At 39.7% G+C, this 24,519-nt stretch overlaps 1 protein-coding gene across 2 annotated transcripts; it reads right to left on the minus strand.

Annotated features, from left to right (window-relative positions):
• Positions 1-29: 29 nt before the first annotated feature.
• On the minus strand, positions 30-21,369 carry LOC115289025 (E3 ubiquitin-protein ligase RNF113A-like). Of its 2 annotated transcripts, XM_029936238.1 has the most exons (3): positions 21,323-21,369; positions 2,998-3,094; positions 30-1,255 (listed from the first exon to the last, which is right to left on the minus strand). In XM_029936238.1, the coding sequence occupies exon 3, from the start codon at positions 1,212-1,214 to the stop codon at positions 186-188; it is 1,029 nt and encodes a 342-aa protein (XP_029792098.1). In that variant the 5' UTR covers positions 1,215-1,255; positions 2,998-3,094; positions 21,323-21,369; the 3' UTR covers positions 30-185. The 2 variants fall into 2 exon arrangements, with proteins under 2 accessions (XP_029792098.1, XP_029792099.1); XM_029936239.1 differs by lacking the exon at positions 2,998-3,094 and having other exon boundaries at positions 21,323-21,361.
• Positions 21,370-24,519: the final 3,150 nt, after the last annotated feature.

A 24,519-nucleotide genomic window follows, 5' to 3' on the forward strand; every position in this document is an offset into this window, starting at 1 on the left:
ACAAGGAACAACAAGTGCAAAGGTTCTAATTCAGGAGTATGGTTAGCATGTCTCTCAGCCTCTTTTATTTTCTACACTTTTACTGTACTCATTTTCAAATCAGTTGCTTAGGTTTTTATATTGGAGGGTTTTTTCCCCCCAAAACAACAAAATATTTATTTTGAGGAATGAGAATAAAAGGAAAACTAAGTAATGGGGATTGGACTCTCATCCAAGTCTTCTGGGAAGTTGGAAGCACCACCCTCTTCTGCAGGTCGATGCTTCTCCAATTTAGCAATCAATTCTTTCGCTGGATTGAAGATGCCATTGGTCTGCTGGTCACAGACATAGCAGCGAGGGGTAGTGTGGAAACGCTGCAGTGCACAGCCCTCGCAGAAATAATGCCTGCACTTGGTGACAACTGGATTCTGGAAGGTCTGGCGACAAATGAAACACTTGAATGGCATCTCCTCCTCATCGCTTCCCACTTCATAGTTTTCATCCTCATAGATACCATAGCGACCCTCATGAAGCTCACGTTCTATCTGCCACCCATGCTTGTGATCTGAACGGTCATGGAGGAACTTGCAGCTGTCTCCGAAGCCACAAAAGCCAGTCTCCTTGTAGTCCTTACAAATGTCAGGCTGGTAATCCCAGCGCACGGTGGCACGTAAATGCTTGGGAGCTCGGATGGGGCCCTTCCTCACCACCCCAGAGGAAGCATTGCCCAGAGACGTATCCTTGGGCTTCATGTATTTCTTGTAATTATTAATCCCCCGATAGATCTTGTCATCTTCCTTGCCCCTCAGCTCCTCCTGTATCTTCTGACTGCGCTCAAAGATGGCCTGTGCGTCACGCTCCTTCTCCGTGTCTAGCTCGTTGACAGCAGTCGCCCCCATATCCTCTGGTCCCGCGGGCTTTGCCGAGCGAGTGGACTTGTACACCACGCCCAGGCTCTTGGGCTTGGTCTCCTCCTCCTCGCTGCTCAAGTGGCCGTAAGCTGTCCTCTGTTTACCACTGCCACGGGTCTTCTGTATCATCGGGTTGTGGATCACCCGCTTCTTTTCTGGGCGAACCACTGTACCGCCTTCATCACTGCTACTGCTGTCTCCGGACTCTTGGTTGCAGGCAGGGTGCCTTCTGTGGCCTGCAGCTCCTTTCCATCTACCAGCCTTTTTGAAGAGGAAGGTACACACCTGGTCTGTTGTCTTTCCTGGAGAAAGTTGCTCTGCCATTTTAGAGTCCCAAGCTCCAAACGGCTGTGGTGTGTTGTGTACTGAAGTTTTAATGAAAAAATAAAAATAAAAATAAGAGCAATAAAGTGATCCTTCACAAGCATATATCTCAAGTTGGTACAGCATATTAGGGTATGAAGAAAGGAATGCCTTTCAAATCTCACCTTGGATCATGTGATCAAGTCTTCTGGAGCATGGTCTCTGACCCCAACACAGAGGGTTCTTACTGCCTGGCTTTTAAATGCTCATTCTTCAGAGAGCAGTCCCTCTTTTTTCTCTACACTCATGCCTTGGGTTAGCTCATCCATTGTCATAACTTTTAATGCCACATGTATGCCAACAATGCTTAAGTTGACATCTTTAGTCAAGACCTTACTTCTGAGCTTCAGATTTAAATATCCAACTGCAGATTTAAATATCCTTCATATCTCCACTTGGGAATCTCTAACTTACCAGATCCAAAGAGAAGTCTTAATTGCACCAACAGCTCCCAACCCAACTTCTTCTCCCCAGTATCTTCCATCTTTGGAAATAGCTATCTCTTCACTTTCTCAACCCATAAGCCACGTACCCTCCTCGATTCCTCCATTTTACTTATATCCCAATCTTTTTAAAAATGTTTTTAATATAATTTATTGTCAACCTTTAATCTTTTAAACTTTACCCCAAAACATCTCTCAAATCCATCCACTTTTTTTTTTAAGTTTATTTATTTTTGAGAGACACAGAGAGATCAAGAATGAGCAGGGGAAGTGTAGAGAGAGGAGACACAGAATCCGAAGCAGGTTCCAAGCTCTGAACTGTCAGCACAGAGCCCAACATGGGGCGCAAACCCCCGAACCATGAGATCATGACCTGAGCCGAAGTCCAATGCTTAACTGACTGAGCCCCCCAGGTGCCCCAGCATCCACCTTTTTCTAACTCCACTCCTCCCAAGCTGTGCCAGGGCACCAGCATTGAGTGCCACATTCATGGTATTCATGGCCAGTAGCAGCTACATAATACAAGAAAGCAAAGGTGAATCTACACTATTATCATATAAACTCAGTTAACCAAAATTAATTTAAGATAAAGCAAACATCCTAAAACACGGATTAAATGCTGGATGAAAATTTGACTTTTAAAACTAGTAGTTCTATATTTAGCTTACAAAATTATATTTTTTTCTGTGGTACTGAATATATTCCTATACAGGTTTCAAAAAAAGAAAAAAAAGCAAATTTTAGACTGAGGCATATTTAGAAGAGTGGAAACATCTCAGTGCTTTTTTCAAAGTCACTTTCATGTCTGCAATTTTATGATTTTTATGTGTTCTCAGACTGACAATTCTGGCCCATTCTTACTCTAGACCAGTTTATTAAATTATTGGATTCCTGGTTTCTAAGATGTGAATAGAGATTTTTTATGAACATGAATAACTATTATTTTAATAATAACTCAACAGTGCTAAAATTTGGCATTTAAATTTATAAATAAGATCACAGCTGCTGACCTCTTTCAGCAAAGAAAAGAACAAAAGGAGTTAACATCTCATTCTGAGAGTCCACCTAAATCAATTAGGATGTTAAATCCATGCATAAAATAATGTTTAATAAAAGTGCTTTAAAGGGAAAATGGTCTCATTTTAAATTGAACGAATACAAAAGATGACACGAAGTTCCCGGACTACTGCTATGAGGCTCTAAGACACCAGACTCAGGCATTGCTAACAGTTCAACAGTAATTGGAATATTAATAGGATGTGTCATTCTGATTATATAGAATATGCATCAGAGTATTTTACCTGCCTCTTCTGGATTGATTGGAGAGTGGCAGAGAATAATCTGATTGTCGCTTCTCTCAGTTTAAGAGCCCCATTTCAGAATGCTTACTTGCAGACTCTATTTGAGGACATAGTAAAAATAAAATCAATGCATTTATAACTTAATTAGTTGGTCTCCATTGATTCATGTTCCAGATATTCAGTTTGCATAGCATCACTGTTTTCACTAACTACCTGTAAATATGTGCTGGGTGGCATATTGGGTTAATGCACTAGTCTCTCTCCTCAAGGGAACTGAACTAGCAGCTAAAGTAAGTAATCAATGAAGTACTATGTTTTGCAGTTTTCTACTAGTCAATACATGTTAATAAGACTTCAAAGTTTTATTTAACACTTAATCTCAGCGAGGTCCTGGGCTCTATACATAACATTCAATTAGAAATGGTTCTTGTGTAATGAGTTTACTGTCTAAAAGTAAAGGAGACTTGACCTTTGAATAGCTGGCTGTCTCCGCTCAAGGGTTTAAGTAAGAGGTCACGGGTTCACTGGAATCACGTCATTTGAGTATAACCCCTTCAGGGATGTGGACCCAATCACATGTTTTCATTGTACCCAGTTTCAGAAACCGCAGTGCCCTTTCAAGTTTGTTTGCTGCAAATTTTCATATAAAGTTTCATATAAGAAGAAAAAAGTCACACCGTATGATTATTTCAGCAGTCTCCTGACTAAAAAAAATATCAGAGTCCATGTTATACGTTTAGGAATGATCATACCTCTCTAATTACATCAAGCAAACTGATGAACTTTGCTCTCAAAACACGCAAATATTCCTTAAACCGTGGAGAAATGGCAAAGCTCAACTCTGGGGCGCCAATGCAAACAGAGGCTTAAAGACGTTTGTGGCTTTCAGACTCGAAGTTCTGGCTCTCTGGGCTTACATAGGAGGTCACTGATTTACTCCTTCCACAGAGGTGAAGAGAGAGGACCAGGGGAGATAGGTTTAATTAATCTTAAATATCTCTGCAATTTAAGAATTGTAGGCCTGGAACAGTTCCTGTACTAACATGATTAGCAAATATTGACTTTTGAATACAATAATAATGTGTCATCTGAAACCCTTGATAAGTAACTTAAGTACTTCCTTAGCTTGCATCTTATTAAATTAGATGAGGTATGGTTGAGGCACATTACACAAAGACACTGAAATGAAAAATCAGACCTAAGGGTTTTAACATTGATTTTAAGAGAGCTAAAAGTCACAAAGAAAACATACATGCTTCAGTTCTGCAGCCTATGAATGTAAGCTGTCTATTTTCTCTAGATGGATTTTTTAAAAGTATGTAATAATTTTCATCGTGCAACTGTAGTAAACATTTACAATTTGTGACCTTTCTGACAGCTGTAATCAATCATCAGATTATGTATGATGACCATATAATTTTAGTTTTATGGAAGGTTAACTTACACAGATTATGAGCTTTTGATGTTAAAATATGGAAGAAAGAGCCATGTCACACTAGTGTGCCTATGAATATGGTAAGGATAATCTACCCAACCCCCTTCATAAGGTTTAACTTAAAAATGTGTGCAACAAGTCAGCTAAGAAAAGAGTTTAAAGATGTAATACTAGTCAGCTGCAACCTGACAAATCTTACTGTATTGATTAGTTTTCAAAGGCCGCACGGCCTGTGTACTCTACTTACAATAGAATGGGAATGAGGGGAGAAAAGCCTCCAAATGTCATCAAAGCAAATGGTCTGTGAATGTTGCTTCAAAGCTCGTCATTAGTTGCCAGGGTATTTGCCACAAAGCTTGTAAAGAGGTTTCTGTGGAGGGGGAGGGATGACAAAGTGCACTTCTTGGCAAGAAGACTTAGGCTCAAGTAGCAGCACACATTAAGTCCTGCTTGATGAATCAGAGGATTAACATTCTTTATGAAATTTTGCCTGCTTTTTATCCTTTTCTTTTTTAAACCAAGGATAGACCCCAGGCCTTTTCTTGTTCTCTAATGAGACTGCAAATTGACTTGTGTTCAAATGGTGCTTGAGTAAAATGAACAATTAAAAATGTATTGGTAACAATGAGATGTATCAGCCAATCTCTTTAAGGATTAATTAGTGGCAGGAACAATCTTTCTTATGTAACACACCAAGATACATAGAGCAGTGGTGGGTGAATAAGAAGGTGTCAGAGAATAGGTTTTTAACTTGTGCATACAAACACATGTACCCATACATACATATGTAGTACAAGAATACAGATGTGTATACGAAAGGATTTTTATAGGTTTAGACCGAAAAAATTAGCTGCAGCTTCCTTGGAGATATTTATTCCACCTTAGTCAGGATGATTTGACTGTTGCTGATTAGTGATCCATTAGTTAGCTTGAAGGCAGCCAACAGATTTTACTGATCGTAATTTATCATTAAAGCAGAGAAATGCTTTAGGTATTTAAATAATGTATGCAGATAAATTCACTCTTATTTTTTTAATTATCCACCTGTACCAACCTTGTAAGAATCTTTGCCCCCTATCAAAAGTTTGCTCTCTGAGGAAAATTTCAAAGTTAGCCTAAAAAGAAAAGCCTTTCTCCCTAGTTGCATTTATCAATTCTGCATTTCAACCCACCCCTTCTCAAAATACTTGGTATGTTTCAGGTTATGTCTACAGTTCGTAAAAAAAAAAACCTTGAAATTATCTCTACATTTGTCACTGAAGACTGAAGCCTTATCTTGCAAGATATGATACCTCTGTCATTTCTTTAGCAAAGATTTCAGATACAGTAGGAATAAACTGTAGTCCCCAGAGCCCACTGTAAAACTTCAGGGAAAAATGGCCATAGTTTCCTTCTTCGAGACCTGTTTAAATAGATGATGTTCCAGAAAATGTCATTTTTGTTAGGCTGCCCTAAAGTCAGATCTTCTCAATGCCACCAATGTGCCGAGTCAGTCTAAAAGGGCATTTAGCACTAAGGCATTTGTTAAGTACTGCTTTATTGTGCTTCATCCTCCCTACAGGGCATTCTGAAAAGATGAATAATAAGTGTGAACAGGAAGAACAAGTTTCCCATCCTGTCAAATTAATTAGACTAGTGGAGAATGAAGTGAGGTTTGCCGTTAGGTAAGTTGAAAACATGTAAAGAAAACCATCCAAGCAATCTGAAAGGATTTTAAGAGAGCAAAACATCCTCATGTATTTTTCTGTATTTGTATGAGAGGTATTATATATGTGGATAATTGTGTTGCACGTAAAAGTATATCGTATCTGAACAGAGAGAATGGTCTGTGTTTATGCAATAGATACAACATATCCCAAAACATACAACACTGGCCACAATTCAAAAGGAAAGCCACAATTCAAAGAACATCTATGTAAGTGGGGGGAAAATAGATCTGACCCTTTTACTTACAGGAGCAAACCCTGGTTCCATACTAAGAACTGTATCAGGTGAGCTTATTAAGAGATTCATGAGTGCAGAGGGAGCAATGCAATTTGGTTGTTGTTTTACCAGGTTCCAGTTGGATGCTTTGAGCCTCCGACCATATATAGGCAAAGATACAAGAGAAGGAGACTTAACAATGTGCAGCAAGGTGCTCTTCTGAATGCAGGGCCTTCGGTTGGTAGTTTGGGCTAATTTTAAATGACCTTTTGAGATACATTTCCATATATTTCATTCTATTCTGGAAAATTGATTTCGGTAATTGAAGTAATCAATTTGTATATCTATAGAGCATTGACTGCTTTGTACCACTGCCACAAAACAGGCTGGCTAAGGTTCCATGATGCAAATTGATGTTTTTATATCGAGTTCCAAAGGGGCTGGCTGCAGTCACCCTATTTGTCCTACTCAAGAGAGGTAGTTTCCCCCCACAATCACGGGACCAATGCCCATTGCATTAGTTTAAATCTTCCTAAACCACAGTATTTCCTGAATCACATAAAGGTTGGTAAATGATTTTCTTTTTGCAAAGGACATGAAGTCCCGAAACTTTTCATATACCTAGCCTTTCTTCTTCACCTTTTCTCTCCCCCACCTTTTATCTTTCCAGTCTCCACATACCTCACCCTCTTTAACTCCTGACCTTTTTCCTGACCTTTTACTAGTTACTTCTCTCTACAAGCATCGATCAATTTTGACTGACTACATTCAAGCTCTCTTCTGTCAAAACCAAGAGAATCTACAATTGTCATTTTTTCTTCTCTGCTGCTTATTCTATTTTGCTGCATCTTTGGTAGAATTCTACAGCTAATTCCATCTCTTTCATACCATCAAGTGATTTTCCCAATTGACGCATCTATTTCATTTGATTTTTTTCATAAACAGGGTAGAGAAAGGCAGAACTGCCCTGCTTCTGAGTCCGACTGCCGGGTCTGATTTCACATGTAACTGATGTCTCCTGCAAAGTGACAACTGGAAGACATCAGAATACTTGTGTCAGCAGGTGCCATCAGTATAACTTGGAGGCCACTCTGCTTTACTTCTGAGGTGTCAGAAGGTGTGTTTTAGCTACCTACTTTTCTTTTTCAGGGAGACTCGACTGTCCTTCCACAATAGAAGCAGGACATGTCATCTCCCAAATGAAAGAAATTCATGCCCATGATGAGTAATATTCCAATTAAAATTCATCACTAACAGCAGGCTTTTTATCTTTCTTGGACAACGTGAATCATTGGTGCTGGAAAATGTGCTTCATAAACCCCCATTGTCACAGAATGTCTACTTCCACAAGAACTTGTTTTATATTAGTAAATAAAACATCATCTGACATTTTTGTCACTTCTTATGTCTGGGTGCTAACGAAAATAATGGGAATGCTCAGAGGTTATGGGACATTGTTTATCAAGGAATGTAGGTGATGCCATGAAGTATAAGTAACGCTATACAGCTGGATGATTGATCCCTGCTGCATATTTTAAAGCTCCTTTCATTGCTTATCGAAACCTTTTAGGTAATGCACTCCTCTCATATCATTTCACGTTTGAAAAGCTTTATAATTCATAATGAAAAGTTGCTTAGTTACCCCAAGTGAATCCATAGCTTCAATTATTCTCTGTGCAAATGGTTGGACTCCATTTTGACCAATGTTTATGGTGTTTGGCAATTTTTCATTAGCTACTTTGCTCTGATATGATTAATTTCTTGCATAATACTCTGCTTTGCATGTGTGGAGCTGAAATAATCTTAGTAGGCAGAAAGGAAATGAAAGACCTTGTGTGTTTCAGTTTTGGAAACATTTGAAACATAACATCATAATGTTAAGAGTGCCAAAAACAATACCAGTTAGGCTGGATAAAGACAACCACAAGAGACACGAATGTGCTGATGAGACCCAGCCCTGGGGCAGCCAGACCTTGCCTCGTTCTGTGGCCAGCTTGCTCTGCCTCAAGACACTGAGGAAAGGGAGAAAGTGAGCCCCAGAATTTACCAAACTGGATTCAACTGCCAGAAAAATGCTGGCATCTTCTCATTGGTATCTTTTCCTAAGGTTATCATGGGCCTCTTTCTTTGATAAAATTACATACAACACATCCTCTTACTATGTGGCTACACATGAGGCTGCTGCTCCTTGTGCAGAAAGGTGAGGGACATGCATAACTGTTGAATAAGTGAATGAGTTTATTCATTCAGGAGCATTATGTGTGGTGACGTCCTGACCCTCGGACTTTGGGAAAATGTTTACCATGCCCTGTCCTTAGCTGATTTCTGTTGCTCTGATATCCTGGAATGCCTGTATTTCACAAGTTTCAGACACTGTCTCTCTTTTCTTCAACCCCTTTCTTTCTGACCAGTTGTGTAAGTTGTGAAATGACACCTACAATAGGAAGCCTGGAAGGTAGGCACAAAGAACATTGGTCTTGAAGTCACACCAACTCAGGTTAAAATGGGGTAAAATGCTGGCTGGTAGCCTCACATAGCCTCAGTATGCCCCCTAGAAAAATAGGAATAATGATATAGTCTCTGTTCTAGAAAGAATGATTTATTTAATGCTCTAGTGGTGCTTTCTGTAGTACATGCCAGGTACTACTCTAAGTATGCAATGTACCAATGAGGTAGCTTCTATTACTACCCCCATTTTACAGAGGTAGCAGCTGAAGCACAGAAGTGTTAAGCAATCTGTGGGGTCACAAAGTCAGTACATGGCAGAGGTAGGACTGAAACCTAGTCAGTCTGTCTGCAGAACCCATGCTCTCAAATACCATGCAGAGCTGCCTTCTGTAACAGTAGCTGCCATGACTGTTATTATGATGAGCATTTCTGCTGCCATCACCACTCTCATTACTGCTACAACCAGAGGCACCTGGAAGACCTGGTATCAGTGGAGAGAAATGGCCCAAGTGGTGTCAGTTAGAGACAGCATTGGCAAGGCCGGCCATTCCTTTTCACTTTTATCTCAAAGCTTGTGGACACCGTCCCAACTGAGCAGCCCAAAGCTGATGCCACTGCACTGTGTCCTCAGCTCTGTTAAGAAATACATGCTCGTATGTCTCAAGGGTTCAAAGATGCTGTAAGTCATCAAATTTTCTTCATTTCAAACGCAAATATATTCTTGATATAATGTAAACATATTTACTTAAGATTTTCACCATTCAATTTAAATGTATTTGAGTAGTCACCGCTAGCCGAGAAACGATGAATAGACTCTTGGGCAAGCAGATCATCAGAAGATAGCCCAGAAAATCAAAAGAACCATAGAGTATTATAAGTTACTATTAAAGGGATAGGTAAAGATGACCAAAGAAGAGCAAAATACTATTTTCTTTATTCAGCCAAAAACAAAATTTTGTAAACCGTAAAAAAAAAAAAAAAGACTTTCACCATTCAATATATTTGTAGGGAGCTTTTATTGTAAAATTACTTTACAGGGCAAAGGCATCTTTTTATTAAAAGATAGCTCTTTTTAGTAGCTCTTCATTACATCAACAGCAGTAACAAATTTTCTCTTCTTTTTTAATGGAAATTGGCTCAGCCTCTCTCAAAGAGTATAGCAACTTTCCCCCTCTGAGAACTGAGAAAATAAGGTAACATTTCTATCATGATAAAACAAAGTGAGAAAAAGAGACCCTGGCTTTGTCAGATTTGCTTTCCCCAACAGAGGCCCCTAAAATCAGTGGGAATCAGGGATTACACAGAACGTGGAAGTAAGTATTTAGCTCTGCTAGATGAACAGGAGATGGAAGAAAGGGGGAGGCAGTCTCAGATCAAAAAGTCTGTTGCTGGACCTAGAAAAACAATGACTTATACTTCCAATCACAGCTGATTTTTACCTAATTCTTGTGAAACAACATAAAACCATACAGAACCTATCTTCATTTTTGGGGGGGTTTATTTATTTATTTAGAGAGAAAGAGTATAAAAGACTGAGAGCAGGAAAGGGACAGAGAGGAGAGGGAGAGAAAGAATCCCAAGCAGGCTCCATGCTGTCAGCACAGAGCCCAAAACGGGGCTCAGTCTCACGAACTATGAAATCATGACCTGAGCTAAAATCAAGAGTTGGACGCATAACTGAATGAGCCACCCAGGTGTCCCATTTTCTAAAGACTGATCAGCATGAGTAATTTCGTTCAAATTTCTCTGTTTGTAACCAAAGTTCATTTCTTATCAAGAGCTAGAAAAATGGGTAAATAGTTAAAAATGGGAAATAGTCCCAAAAGGTGTATGTAGAGCTCTCTCTACACAGGAAAACCATAGTATTTATAGATAAACATGTCCACAGTATCTATAATCCTTTAAGAGTGGTGGCATGCTTTTATACTCCAACCTGGAAGTATGTGAAAGTAAAGGCATCATGTGAACTCTGCATAGGAGTACATCTTTTCATGACATACAATCGAAACCAAATAAAAAGTCCGGCAAATTTCACAAAATTCTTCCAACACAAGGCACACTTATGTTTGAATCCCAATGAAAAGGATTGAAATGTAATCATATAATCAAAATTTTAATGTCGTCTTTCTAATAGCACTGAATTACATGAGATGAGTAGGTAGCATTTGGTTATCAAAGAGTAAGAAAAGATTTCAGAAAGAAAGGTAGGGAAAAGATTACCAAAAGTTGAAATCTTCAAAGAAGACTCTGCCATGTAGATTTAGGCATCAGGGAAGACTTTCCACATCTAAAATGCCAGTCACTTCCCAAGTTACAAGAAAATTCTATGTGTACATCTTAATAATTCAGTTCAGTAGAGTGTTTCTGTTTCTCCTCCCTCTATTTCTAAAACAAGTATTTTTAAAAGCTTCATGCCACAAACATGGGAAAAGAATACGGCATATATATTGGTAACCTGGGATAGATGATACTGTTTTAAGAAAATCGGTATGTCAAAAGCATATGCTATGCCTCATGGCCAATAGGGAAATGTCAGGGGTTTAATTGGCAGCTGTGAACAGCAGCACCTGCAAACAGCTCAGGGCTCGTTCCTGTGGTCTGGCAGCATTCTTACTTTATGCTTTAAATAAAGGCTTACTCACTGGGACAGAAATGACTGACAACGGATGGTTGATGATGGCCCATCACCCAATGGCTGACATCTACCATTCACCAAGTCCCTTTACAAGTACACGTCCAGATTTCGTTAACAGGGGTACCACATCCAGGAGCTGACCAGCTACAGATGGCTACTCAGTAAACATAGTTTTGAACACCTACAACTGTCTGACTTCTTTTAATCTGGGAGAATAGAGCATGCAGGATTCAGAATTCTTTTGCAAAATAATTTTCTTTCTTTTTTTTTTTTGGAAGATAATTTTCACAATTCTTTTTTTCCTGCTTGTTATGTTGCTTTTTGTGAGAGTTTGGTTTCATGTTCAATATCAAGTTGTCTTTTTTACATTTCTCTGATTCTTATTGAAAATTGGCTTTTGCATTTGAAAGATCTGGTATGAGGAAGAGGCGTATTAAAGGAGTTTCTTTCTAATTATTAATTCATAACACTCTCATGTCCAGGGGGCTATTTAAGCTTTGAGTACAATAATGTTTACTATTTTAATTAGGAGGGGGAAAGAGAGTGCAAAGAAATAAATCCACAGTGCAAACAAATGGCTAACATCCTTTTCCACACCTGGACACCCGTCAGCCCACAGCGGGCCTCTAGGTATAGCCATAGCCACACAAGCAATGTTGGAAAGAGCACTGGTGTAGCAAACCTTTCAAAATACAGTGCTAAATTAAAGCTACCTCGCACTGTTCAATAAAACCCAGAGTATCTCCAGGCTAGTATGTTCTAGCATGAGGCTAACATTTAGCTTTAACTTTTTCTGCATTTCTTCTCCTCAAGTCCACTTCTGCCCAGGTACAATCTTACACTACACATCTGCCTTGGCTAATTTTTTTTTCTCCAATTAAGTTTTGATCTTTTCTGAGGCACTTATAAATCTTTTCAACTTTTAGTGACTGGGCCATGGGTTATGTCATGATCTACCTTTTGGACACTGACAGTTCCCACATGCAGTTTTAGGAAAGTGATGAGTCATTGTACTAAGTAATTGGGTCTTCCCCTAGAATTCTGCTCAGGGACTAGTATTTGTGTAGCAACCACCTATGACCACATTTCTACAAATAGTTGTATCATAGGCTTTTCATTAGCCAAACTTGAATAAAACAATTTGTTTTTAGCCCTCCTGAATCTCACCATGTTCTCCTGAGGGAAGGAGGGCGAGCATCAGACAAGTCATTTCACAGCAAGAGGAACTGACTGAGAGAAATGAGGCAACTGGTCCCACACTGCACACCTTTAGTTAGCACAGGAGCCTGTCTGAGTGTAATACTCACTTGGCACTCACTAGACTGTTTAGCTATAAGGATCATGGACTGTATGCCACATGTCACCTGCTTACTGTGGTCCTTGACTAATGTGAAACCATGGCCAGAGAATGGCTGTTCCATAAAATGTCCTAACCCAACCAAAACCATTTCGTGAGCACCAGTGGACAGAGTCCCAAGCATGTGCAAAAGGCTACGCTACTTGTCAGTTAGTACACAATACATTACTGCAAAATAAGGGAAGTTTGCCTTGCCTCTGAAATTGCTACTTTTGAATATGCATCGATCTAGTTGGCTTTCCAAATTACTTTTTTTTTTTTTGCTATAAAATCTGCTCTCTTTTTGTTTAATTGCATTCAGTTTTACAGTCTCTCCCAGGAAGAGCAGCTAATTATAATATATTTCAGCAGAGAGAGAGAGAGAGGCAGGTGTTAGCTAAGATAGAAGTCCTAGTTTTAGCCTTGACAGTTCATGCAGTTTAGCTGGATCTTAGTGTAAAGTCAGCATACCAGGCAAGTGCAATTTCATTGTTTTAGGTTTTCCTGGATCTTTAGGGGATCACATGACTACAGATTTAAACTCTGAGGGTATGAAATGACAAAAATGATTGATAATAATCACTGATGTGGTTGATGTTTGGTCTTGTATACAAGAAAACTGCTTCATCTATAAATCCAAGTGAACCAGACATAGAAGGTGACTAAGACCATTTGGATAAACTGTCAGACATCTTTGGATTGAAGTAGATCTATACATTTGCTAGCTATATAATCTTGGGAAAGTCATTTAACCTCTCTGCTTTTGTTTCTTTATCTGAAAATTGGGGTAATAACAATTTCAACCTGTAGATTGTTGGGAGGAATAAATGACCTAACCATGTAAAATACAACACTATGTCCAGGGCATAGCTAGATACACACATTATTTTCAGAGAATTACACTGCAAAAGGCCAAGATCCCTGGGACAAGAGCAGAGATAAAAAGAGCAGAAATTAGAAACATATCCAGCAGAAAATTCTCCTCTAACAAATGCTAACATTTCAGAATATATCTGAAAAAAAAATGCTTGCTTTTGAGATCAGTGGGTTCCTTCCATATTAAGATCATCTTAGTTTCCATGAACACGGCATTAACAGTTAAAATATACAATCATTTCTGTGAAAACAATCTTCAACTTGTTCTGATGTATTCATGTACATCTCTAAGTAGGTATGTATATCTTTCTTGTCAGTCTAAAGTTAGTAGGGGGCCGTATCACATAGGCCACACAACTGAACAATTTACTGACTTTCCCTCATTCTAACTGGTTGTTTTGGCCAGGGCGAGTTCTGGCCCAACTCTGTTGACTATAATTTCTGGGCTGCTCTCATAGAAAAGGAGTTATCAGTTTTTTCCAGGCATCTGCTAAGTACAGTCATATATTATAGATGCTGTGACTTCTCTACCACTGGAATAAAGTAGAAGATGCAGGCAGAATCTGAATATTAGCAGAAAAAATTGTCACTGCTAGTGATGAGTCATTGAAAACAATTTTAAGACTACCCTTAATACTTACATCTGTGCATACCACCCTTCCTTAAATGCTGCACTGGGCTTCTGTGCTAAGGATCAAAAGTCATGATGGTTCATTCCCCTGACTCTCCAAATTCAACCCTACTAACACCCCTTTCTAATAGTTGTCATATCTATTTTGTCCTCTCTGTCTCTACTTTTCCAGTTAAGTCCTACATCTCCTTTTGTTTGGACTGTATAATGGCTTCCCAAATAGCCTTACTGATCCTTGTTTCTCTCCCTTGAAATTCATAATCCAGCCTCCAAAGTACCACTGGAGTCATCTTTCTTAAAGCCTAAACCTCAGACATGGTTCATCAGTGCCCACGGACTAGAAACTGGTTCCATCCACGTTGTTGCAAATGGCAAGATTGCACTCTTTTCAGTGCCCGCGGACTAGAAACCAGCTTTCTCAGTAATGCACAAAAGACTCTCCATGATTTAGGCGCTGAAAGCATGGTCAGCCTCATCCCCCGACCCTTCCCACTCGTGTTCTGCAACAATGAACTGCTCATAATTCTGTCTCTCTCTCTCAATCTCTCTCTTTCTCTCTCTCTTTCACTAGTTTCACTCTTCCATGTTCTTATAAATATTATTCCTGGCATACAAGTCATCTTCCTCTTATGTCCTTAGAACACGATTTACACTTTAATTATTTTTAAAAATGTAATTTATTGTCAAGTTAGCTGTCAGTGTATACAGTGTGCTCTTGGCTTCTGGCATAGATTCCCATGATTCATTACATACAACACCCAAAAGCGCCCTCCTCAATGCCCATCATTCATTTTTCCCTCCCCCCACCCCCCCATCAATCCTCAGTTTGTTTTCCTATGGTTTGTCTCCCTCTCTGTTTGTAACTATTTTTCCCTTCCCTCTCCCCACAGTCTTGTGCTAAGTTTCTCAAGTTCCACATATGAGAGAAAACATATATCTTTCTCTGACTTATTTCACTTAACATAATACCCTCCAGTTCCATCCACGTTGTTGCAAATGGCAAGATTTCACTCTTTTTCATTGCCAAGTAGTATTCCATTGTGTGTATGTCTACATATACATACACACATACATATCTTCTTCATTCATTAGTAAAAGCTGTTATCAAGGCAGGATGGTATTGGCACAAAAACAGACACACAGACCAATGGAACAGTATAGAGAACCCAGAAATGAACCCACAAATGTATGGCCAATTAATCTTTTTCAAAGCAGGAAAGAGTATCCAATGGAAACAAGATAATCTCTTTAGCAAATGATGGTGGGAGAACTGGACAGCAACATGCAGAAGAATGAAACTGGACCACTTTCTTACATCACACACAAAAATAAACTCAAAGTGGATGAAAGACCTAAAGGTGGGAAAGGAAACCATCAAAATCCTAGAACAACAACCTCTTTGACCTCAGCTGCAGCAACTTCTTACTCAACACATCCCCTAAGGCAAGGGAAATGAGGGCAAAAATGAACTTTTGGGACCTCATCAAGACAAAAGGCTTCTGCACTGCAAAGAAAACAACCAACTATTTACATTTTAAGATCCTGGTTAGGTTGACATTTTCATTGACTTCTCCAAAAAAGAAGATCAGTTACTCCCCCTTCTCTATGGTATTTTTGTACAGACACAAATGAAATTTTATATGTATTACACTGTAAGATATTTCTCTATTCTCTATTTCCACACTAGACAGTACGTTTGAAAGGGGGTCATTCATTCATCTTTGAGTCTCTATTCATTGCCAGGGCCTTTAGATACAAGATGTGTTGTGAAGAGAGTTCACAGGGTTTTATAGCTACTCAAGGATTCATCTAAACAAATTTATGTGATAAACAAAATCATATGAAAATAAAATCCAGCTTGGGCAAACGAAATGCCTATTAAGATGCCTGCTGTGGACAGACTTCTTCCTCTAATGCCTTTGACAGTACGACCCAAGGAACACTTGCTTACCATTGCCCCAAATTCTGTAACTCATTAAATTTTAATAGCTAGAATCTTGGCCAATTAACTGGTGTTCATTCTTGCAAATTTTGAAAAGTAATGTTGACAATGACAAAGAAATATAAGCACAAAGATTTTCAGTCTTAAGTGGCTCACTCCCAGAGGCTGGTCCTTGTCCTTTGGCAACATTGTGTATTTTGTGTGAAAGTGACTTTCCCTCTTATTTTAGAAAGGAGAGCATCCAAAACAATAAGGAGAGAATTTCTAAAATAACTAAGGAGCCAACTTATGGCTGGAGAACAAATGTCATTGTCGCTTGGGATGGGTGTTGTTCTTATTGCTGACCTGTGCCCTCCATGCCCAACTTCCTTGAGGCTTTTAGAACAGAAAATCTCCCCAATTTTCTTTAAGAACCATCATATCAAGGGGACTATCATTCAGCCTACAACAGGTTATTCTGAGGTGGAATGTTTTCCAACTTAAAGCAATTGTTTCCTCAGTCATTTTCTTTTCTTTTTTTTTTTTTTAAGGAGAAAGGAGTTATTTTGAATGTATGTAAAATGCAAATAGAATGACTATGGATACTTGCAGAGCTCACACCTACTAAGTCCAAAGAAGCTTTGATTTAAAAACTGAAAATTGGCACGTGATCAATCAACACTGGCCTCCAATTGCTTTTAGTGTCTTGACAAAATAAAAATGCTATTTTAATGGCAGAGATGGTTTACTTTGAAAAGTGGCTATGGAACATGCACAATAACTATAAAGATGTTTTCCTCTGAATATATAATCCACATGATCAGCTACACACACACTTTGGTACTGCATACATGTGACTAACATGAGGCATTTTAATTTTAAAAATGTTTTCCAAAGTGTCTACACACGTTTATGCATTATAGTTACTCCATGGTATTAGATGGAAAACACACAAACTGTATAAAAAAAAAAAAAGGAATGGAGACTCTGTGCACAGCGATACAATGGAATATAATGGAAACCAGAAAAGAAGGCTGTGTCATTTCATAGGCAAGGCCAAAAAAGAAAAAAAAAACCACCCCAAAACCTTTGACAATTCAGTCATGCTAAAACTAGGAGACAATACTGACATAAGAAAACACACTCGACAGTAAGGCAGCAGAGTCCTTCTTAATCACAGCAGGTCTAGACAGCTCCCACAGCTGTGTCTGCTCTCTCACAGAGTGATGTGTGGCCCTAGCTGGGGGGTGGCGTGAGCTCAGACGGGAATGTCAGCACAGGGTCTTAATTAATTTCCTTCTGCTAGGGTGTGTGTGTCACAGTGCGGTTTACATCTGCCGGGAGGCAGCTTACTGGGAGAGCCTTAGGCGCACAACACCTCAACTCCCCAAACCTCAGGGAAAAGCTCTCACCCTACTGAGAGCTCACACAGTCCCTTCCTGGCAGAGCCAGCCAAGGCTCTGCCTTCCCTTTGACCAGATTTCAGCCTCAGGCCCTGCCTTCTCTGGCCCAGCAGGGGCTCCCCAGCTTGCTTCAAGTGGTGTGCCTGGCCAGGACTGCTCCTGTGGTGGGCCTTGATGCAACCCAAGACAGGAGTCTGAAGCTGGAAGGCTATAAACCATGTTCTCTGTTTCCGCCAGGTTTAGGTGGGTTTTTTTGTTTGTTTGTTTTGCCCGCTGGGAACAAATAAAGCATGAGCTGTCCTCCCCACGCCCATGGGAATGGAGGTGACAGACCTGATCGCTCTAAATGCATACATCAAAAATGCCTAAAAAGAACACTGCTAATAAGATGCATAGAACTTAATCCATCAAGTGGTAGCTCTTTACCCATGGGGACTGTGCCCCAATTATTTATGGTAAATAATGGAGCTATATCCGGTCTAGTTAGTCTCTCTTTCAAAGACAATAATGTCCCTTTCTTCTGAAGTCCTGTGACCTTGATATTCTGTCTATACCAATGGATTCTAACTCAGTTGACAGGAGCCTGGCACTGTGAAAGCTTCGAGGGGTAGGGGGTAGTGGCAAGATCTAGTTATTAGCCTGTTATCAGCCAAATGAAATGTTATTAACCAAATGGGGGCTTACATTACTGAAAGCTTGGATTATCAATGGCAGCGCCAGCTTCTGAGAATCAGCTCTGAGAATCAGAATAAGGTGGTAAAGTTAAAAATGAGCCTTGGGTAATAAACTTATTTAGGGCAGGAATACAGTTTACTGTAACCTCATTGAGGGCAGGTACATTTGGTCAGAAACAATATTTTACTACATCTCCATTGAGCATCCATGCAAAATTGTCTTCTAATTGGTTGACAAAATGGAATTATTAAAAATAAAACCTATCCTTTCAAGTGCAGCCCTCTGGCCTGGGAGTCTGGAAAGGAGGGCTCTTGTTCCAACTTTGAGTGCCTCAAGAGTTTCCAAACTTTGACATTTTTTTCCTGGAAATGCCACAGTATTATTTGACTCATTGCCCTGAAAGACTAATGGAAGCAAGTTTTTTGAAATCACAGGGACCACCTTTATAGGCCCTAGTCACTGATCTGTAAAATGATGTCACCAATGTGACAAGATGATTTCTAAGGTTCCTTCTGTTCTCTTCTGTTTGTGCCCTGCTATCATTCTCTGGAAGGCTTTCGTGTAGTGTTGAGATACCTGAAAGAATGTATCTTGTATATTTAGGAGCTGAGCATTTAAAATTCTCCTCAAATGGTTCCTTCATGTGGTACAACATTTGCAAATGCAATTTGGGGCCCATTTTTTTCTTGTTGTATCTGCAATGGATCATGGGTTTGTCCCCAAATCTACATCATATACACAAGCAAACCAAGATCTGGCAGATTCAGAACTGATGTAAACAAATCATAATTATCATCATCATCATCATCATCATCATCTTCTTCTTCTTCGTCATCTTTAGTTCTTCTTCATTTCTTTCCCTCTATATATTATCTAGTAGGCCATGCTGACCTGGGTTAAGAATTTTTCAAATATAAATGGTCTAAATGTTACTTTACTTGGCAAAACAAAGGCAGAGTAAGTAAGTTTTCCAAATCTCTCTTCAGACATGCCTTATAAGGAAGGTTTTCTTTCTAGGGGGATTTGGACTCTCATTAATCTATTTCTCCTTTCAACAATAAAATGAAAAATGGAATAAGATTATCAAAATGGATAGTCTGGTGTGGACCTGATAACATGCTTTTGAAAAGTGGTTTACATTTGACATCACTTAAGCTCCCTGGGCCAGCACATCTCAGGTCTGCTATGTAGGGCCTGGACTCCCACTCCCTGCTTGGACACAAATATGCTTTATTGTTTTCAAACGCCTCTCAAGCCAGTTGGAAGGATGGATGAATTCCTAGTGCAGTAAATATTAAGTCATCTGCAGAACTATAAATATCCCCTTCCCCTATCTTATTCAGCATTTATACAAAGACATTTTTGTGCAATATGCTTTTTTCCTTAACCTGGATATATACTTATTTTAAATTTTTATTCTTTTATATATATGTGTATATATATATATATATATATATACACACACACACACACACACACACACATATATATATATTACATAATACAAAAACTATAAAGTGAGAAACTAGGGTATTTAAAATTTTATGTATCTTCCTTTGTGCCCTTTAGCATATATAACTATCGAGTCTATCTACTTCTTATGCAAGGATTTTAAACAATCTTAAGGAACTGAAAAGTCCTGTGTTTCTAGTAATCACAAGAACAATGGCAGTGAAAACACCTAACTTACCACCTAAAAATAGTTCTTTCAAAGCAGTAATTCAAAATATATAGAGTGGCTTAAAGAAAAACAAGCTGACTTGTAATATTGCTTCGCTGTTTGTGGCTGTGTTTCTAATCAGATGTGTGATGAGCAGAAGTGACTTAACCCACACAGTACAGGAGAGGCGGCCAAGTACAGATGTTGTCTTTCTCACTCAATTGATTAAAAATTCTTGATACCTCTAACATTCTCCACCCAACTCTCTCAGAATCATGTTTGTCGAGTAAATCATGAGATGAACTACCCTCTCCTGAGGTCCTTTAATAAGAGTGGAACCCAGTACTGCTCAATGCATAGAGAGGGTCAATACTAAGCTAAAAGCTTAGTCCTTATTAAGACTAAAAGCTGGTGACAGCTGGCCCTATTTCTCACATAATAAAATGAAAATGGGGGAAAAACAGGAAGGTGGCTACAATGCAGATTCCTGGGCTCCATTCCCAGAGATGCTGATTCAGTGAGTCTTGGGCAAGGCCCACTGTGCCTGCCTTTAAAACGGGGGCCTGGGTGGCTCTGTCGGTTGAGCATAGGACTTCGCCTCAGGTCATGATCTCACCGCTCCTGGGTTCAGTCCCCCGGCGGGCTCTGTGCTGACAGCTGAGAGCCTGGAGCTGCTTCTGATTCTGTGCCTCCCTCTCTCTCTGCCCCTCCCCCACTCACACTCTATCTCTCTCTCTCAAAAATGAATAAATGTAAAAAACAAACAAAACAACGGCGTCTGGAATGATCTTGTTAACAGTATCTATGGCCTGAACCTTGAGAAGCATGGATAACGAAGGTCCGGCCACAGATCCCGGGGTGGCCGCCTTTGCCGTGGACAGGTGCATTGTGCCTGAGGTCCAGGAACTCAATTCCTCTTACCTCTCACAACGTCCCAAGACGTGAGGACATGTGAATGCATTTGCCTTGTTGCACCCAAAAGTTCTACGGAGTGAGAGAAGTGACGCGTTTGAACTCCTGAAGAGTTAAGAGCAGAACCCAGGCCTGTGTACAAGGCAGACGCTCTCCCGGTGCCAGGAGGTCTTTTTGCCCCGAATCCTCTGGCTGAAAGGCACGTGCTAAATTAATAAGCAAGGTGAAAGGAGACGGTGGATGTCAACCCCAGCGTCCCTTATCGTGGCACGCCTGCTCCCTGCCCTTCAGCCCTAGCCCACGTTAAGGAGCTCTCCTGGAAAGCTACTCTTGCTGTCCCCTCACTATTTGCTGTCTCCTTCCGCAGAGCTGCCCCTAGGGCTGTGATCTTCTATTTATACTCAACGTCAAACTGGCGTTCAGAGGCCCTAATGAAGCAACACTGCACCAGCAAAGGTAAAAACAAGTACCTGAAGGTAGGACCCCTCAAATGGCTCCTCAGCTCCGCCCCTACAACGTCTATCTTCCACGTGCTACGTCTACGTAAGCGTGCTAAGTACTACGTACTACTACTACGTAAGCACAACAGTTCCGCCAGCGCCCAGCTCCTCCCTGCAGTCAATCAACTGCCTGCGGCAGGCAAAGCAGACTCTGGGTGTGGGAGGCAGGGTGGGATTTAGGCAGGGAGACCAGTGGATAAAACAACAGGTTAAATTTTCAGCCTGTACACCCCAAGTGAGGAAGAAAACCCTTCATTTCCCCTACCCTGGGCAGTATTTCTTAAAACTCAAGATTTAGCAATTTTTTGGTTAATAAGAAAATTTGGTAACAAGAATTCATTCAAATTGATCAAATATCCCTTATTCAAAATAACCATAGAATTGCCAAATCTCCATTCTACTTTTTGCTTGGCATAGCTTTGCAAAAGGATTTAAAGACTAAGGGTGTGTGTGTGTGTGTGTGTGTGTGTGTGTGTACAAGGCCTAACCACTGAGCAATTTGCCCAAGGTCACATAATAGTTCCCTGCCACTTCCTTTATTGTCTGCCCTCAAATTCTCTTTTTGTAGTAAGCAAAGGGAAATGACGTGGGCTTCCAAATTTCATTATAAAAGCTTCCATTTAAGACAAAATGTATTGCATATTATAATTGCAACCAGAACCCATGAGGGCAGTGGCTTCCAACCTTGTGAAAAGTCTGGGGCTGCTGTTACATTCGGCTGACTTCAATGAACCCCAGTCCACCCTCCAGACTGCAGATTATAGAGCATTTTCAAAAAATATACTGTGCAAAACACAGACACATTTAATGTATTTTTTCTTTTGGTTAACAAAATGTACGTAATTTTCTTAACCAAAGAAATTATGGTAATAGTTCTGTAATGGTAGTAAAGTGTTCTGTTTTCCTAAAAGTCCACATTTGAATCTGTATACACAAAACTGTTTGGAAAAACAAAAACACAACTGTTAATTAAAAATTGGTTTTTTTCCTCCCAAGCAACAAGCTGTTGAATTCAATTGTTATTTGTTTTATGCTATTGTTATTTGTTTCAAACCTGCTTGTGTATGTAAATATAGCTTCTGTGTCTCCTTGATAGTTGCAAAGAGGCCAGTGAACTTCCCCTATGACAATGACGACAACTGACCTTCACTGTTTACCCGTGCCAAGCCCTAGGCCTGGCACTTTACAACCATTAATTTATGTAATTCTGCCTACAGAGACAGAAATTATGACCTCCTTTTCACAAGTGAAAAATTAGGCTTAGAAAGGTCAAGAACTCGCCCTAGGTCACCCCAGCTGGGCAGTGAAGGAAGCCTCGCACCCAGGGCACACGCTTTCCCCTCCACGCTGCACTCTCACAGCGGCCGGACACTTGCATCTGATCCACACTGAGGGTCTGAACCTCCAACTAGTTCCCACCCCCCTGGAAAAATTTTAAGGGAATTCTCCCTTAAAATTCTCAAATTCAGAGTCTATTTTACCCACACCCAAGAAACTTGTAGCAAGCACTCAGTTACTAAGGAGTTATTACCCAGGCCTTTGAACCTTAATTACTCCCAGGACTGAGCTGCATGGACAAAGCAAATAACACAGTGCAGAGCAAAGTAGAGGTTCAGAAAAGGAAACAGACTTCACAGTTTTTTCCCCTCTTCCTCTCTTTTTTTTTTTTCTTTCCTTTTGGTTAGGCCTTGTGGTATCAAATGAGAGGAGATGTGTTTCACGTGCAAAAAAACCCAGAAAGCAGGGGAGTTAGGGTGGCCATCTTTCTGAAAATGTTTCAAGGCCTAGAGTTGAATACAGCCATATACCTTTGTTGACGTTCCTATCACCAGTACCCATATCTAAGACCCACTACTCTAAGGGGAAGAATATTGAATCCCATCCTTGGTGGTGATACAATACTCTCCTGGGAATAGACCATTCAGCTTTTAGCTTCTCTGTGAATGCACTAAGAAGCCAGGCTTTGGGTCTCGGATGGATGGGCATCTTTTCTCTGCAACAATATGCACTTACTGAGTACCAGCCGTCTCGGTGGGAGGCAGACAGGACTGAGTCTCCTGAAGGCTGCAAAAAAAGGGAATTCTTTCTGTTAGACTCATTATGTTTGCAATGGCCCACCTGAGACATTGGTTGTTCTTCTAAAATAATTCCCTTTTATGTATGCAGAATTGGAATATTTTACTAACAATTCCCATGACCTGTTCCAAGATTTTCCACAAACCTACCATACCTAAAAGACTCTTTCTCTACAGAGTTTCAAAGATAGGATTCAATATATTATCCATATTTAACTATCTTATATTTTTGCACAATGTTAAGAATTGGAATCATTTCCTTCTATTATGGAAAGGAATACCAAACAGAATTCTTCAATTATTTTTACTATTTGATCCAAGTGAAGGAATAGTTTGAAGAAATTTTTCAAAATGCACAAAATGGGGGTAAGGTTTTTCATCAGAGATGAAGTATTTGATATGATCATGAAAGAAATCCTTAAAATTAAGATTTCTTTTTAAACTCTTAGATATTCCACATATGAGAGGAAAAAATACCACGATCGATTTTTTTAAAATTTAATGAAAGTAAGTGATCTTTCTCAAGATTTTCCAGTATACACAAAGGCTACCAAAAATGGATAGATAGGTAGGTAGGTAAGTAGGTAGGTAGATAGATAGATAGATAGATAGATCGATCAAGATACAACTTCAGCTCAAGTAGCAACAGTGACCTCTAGTGTGTCTTTTTAATTTTCTCACTCTGCAACTTCAACTCATTGTTTCTTTAACCTCTGGGGGATTATTTAAGCAAAATTTTCTAGTTCGTATTTGGTCTAATTTCTGTATTGACTCTATGCTGACAACTGATTCTTAAGAGACTTTCTTTGATCCTGGTAATATATGATAAAGTAATTGTGCCTTCATTAATGACTATAATTATAGTACATAAAGCAGTCATTTACATGAATAATCACCCTCCTCCCCCCCCAAAAAAGCACTTTATTTGCAAAATGAATTTAACTTAGCCCGAAAAACTCTTTGAGCTCTAATCCATGAGCCTCCACATGAAGTCATGTATTGTTTGCAAGAGGGCCCATTTCTCTTGGTAAGATTGCCTAGTTTTTTATTTTACTAAAATTACTTTGAGAGAAAAGGAATCTATCTGACAGG

The sequence above is a fragment of the Suricata suricatta genome, chromosome 4, assembly GCF_006229205.1.
Source record: "Suricata suricatta isolate VVHF042 chromosome 4, meerkat_22Aug2017_6uvM2_HiC, whole genome shotgun sequence".
Lineage (NCBI taxonomy): Eukaryota > Metazoa > Chordata > Mammalia > Carnivora > Herpestidae > Suricata > Suricata suricatta.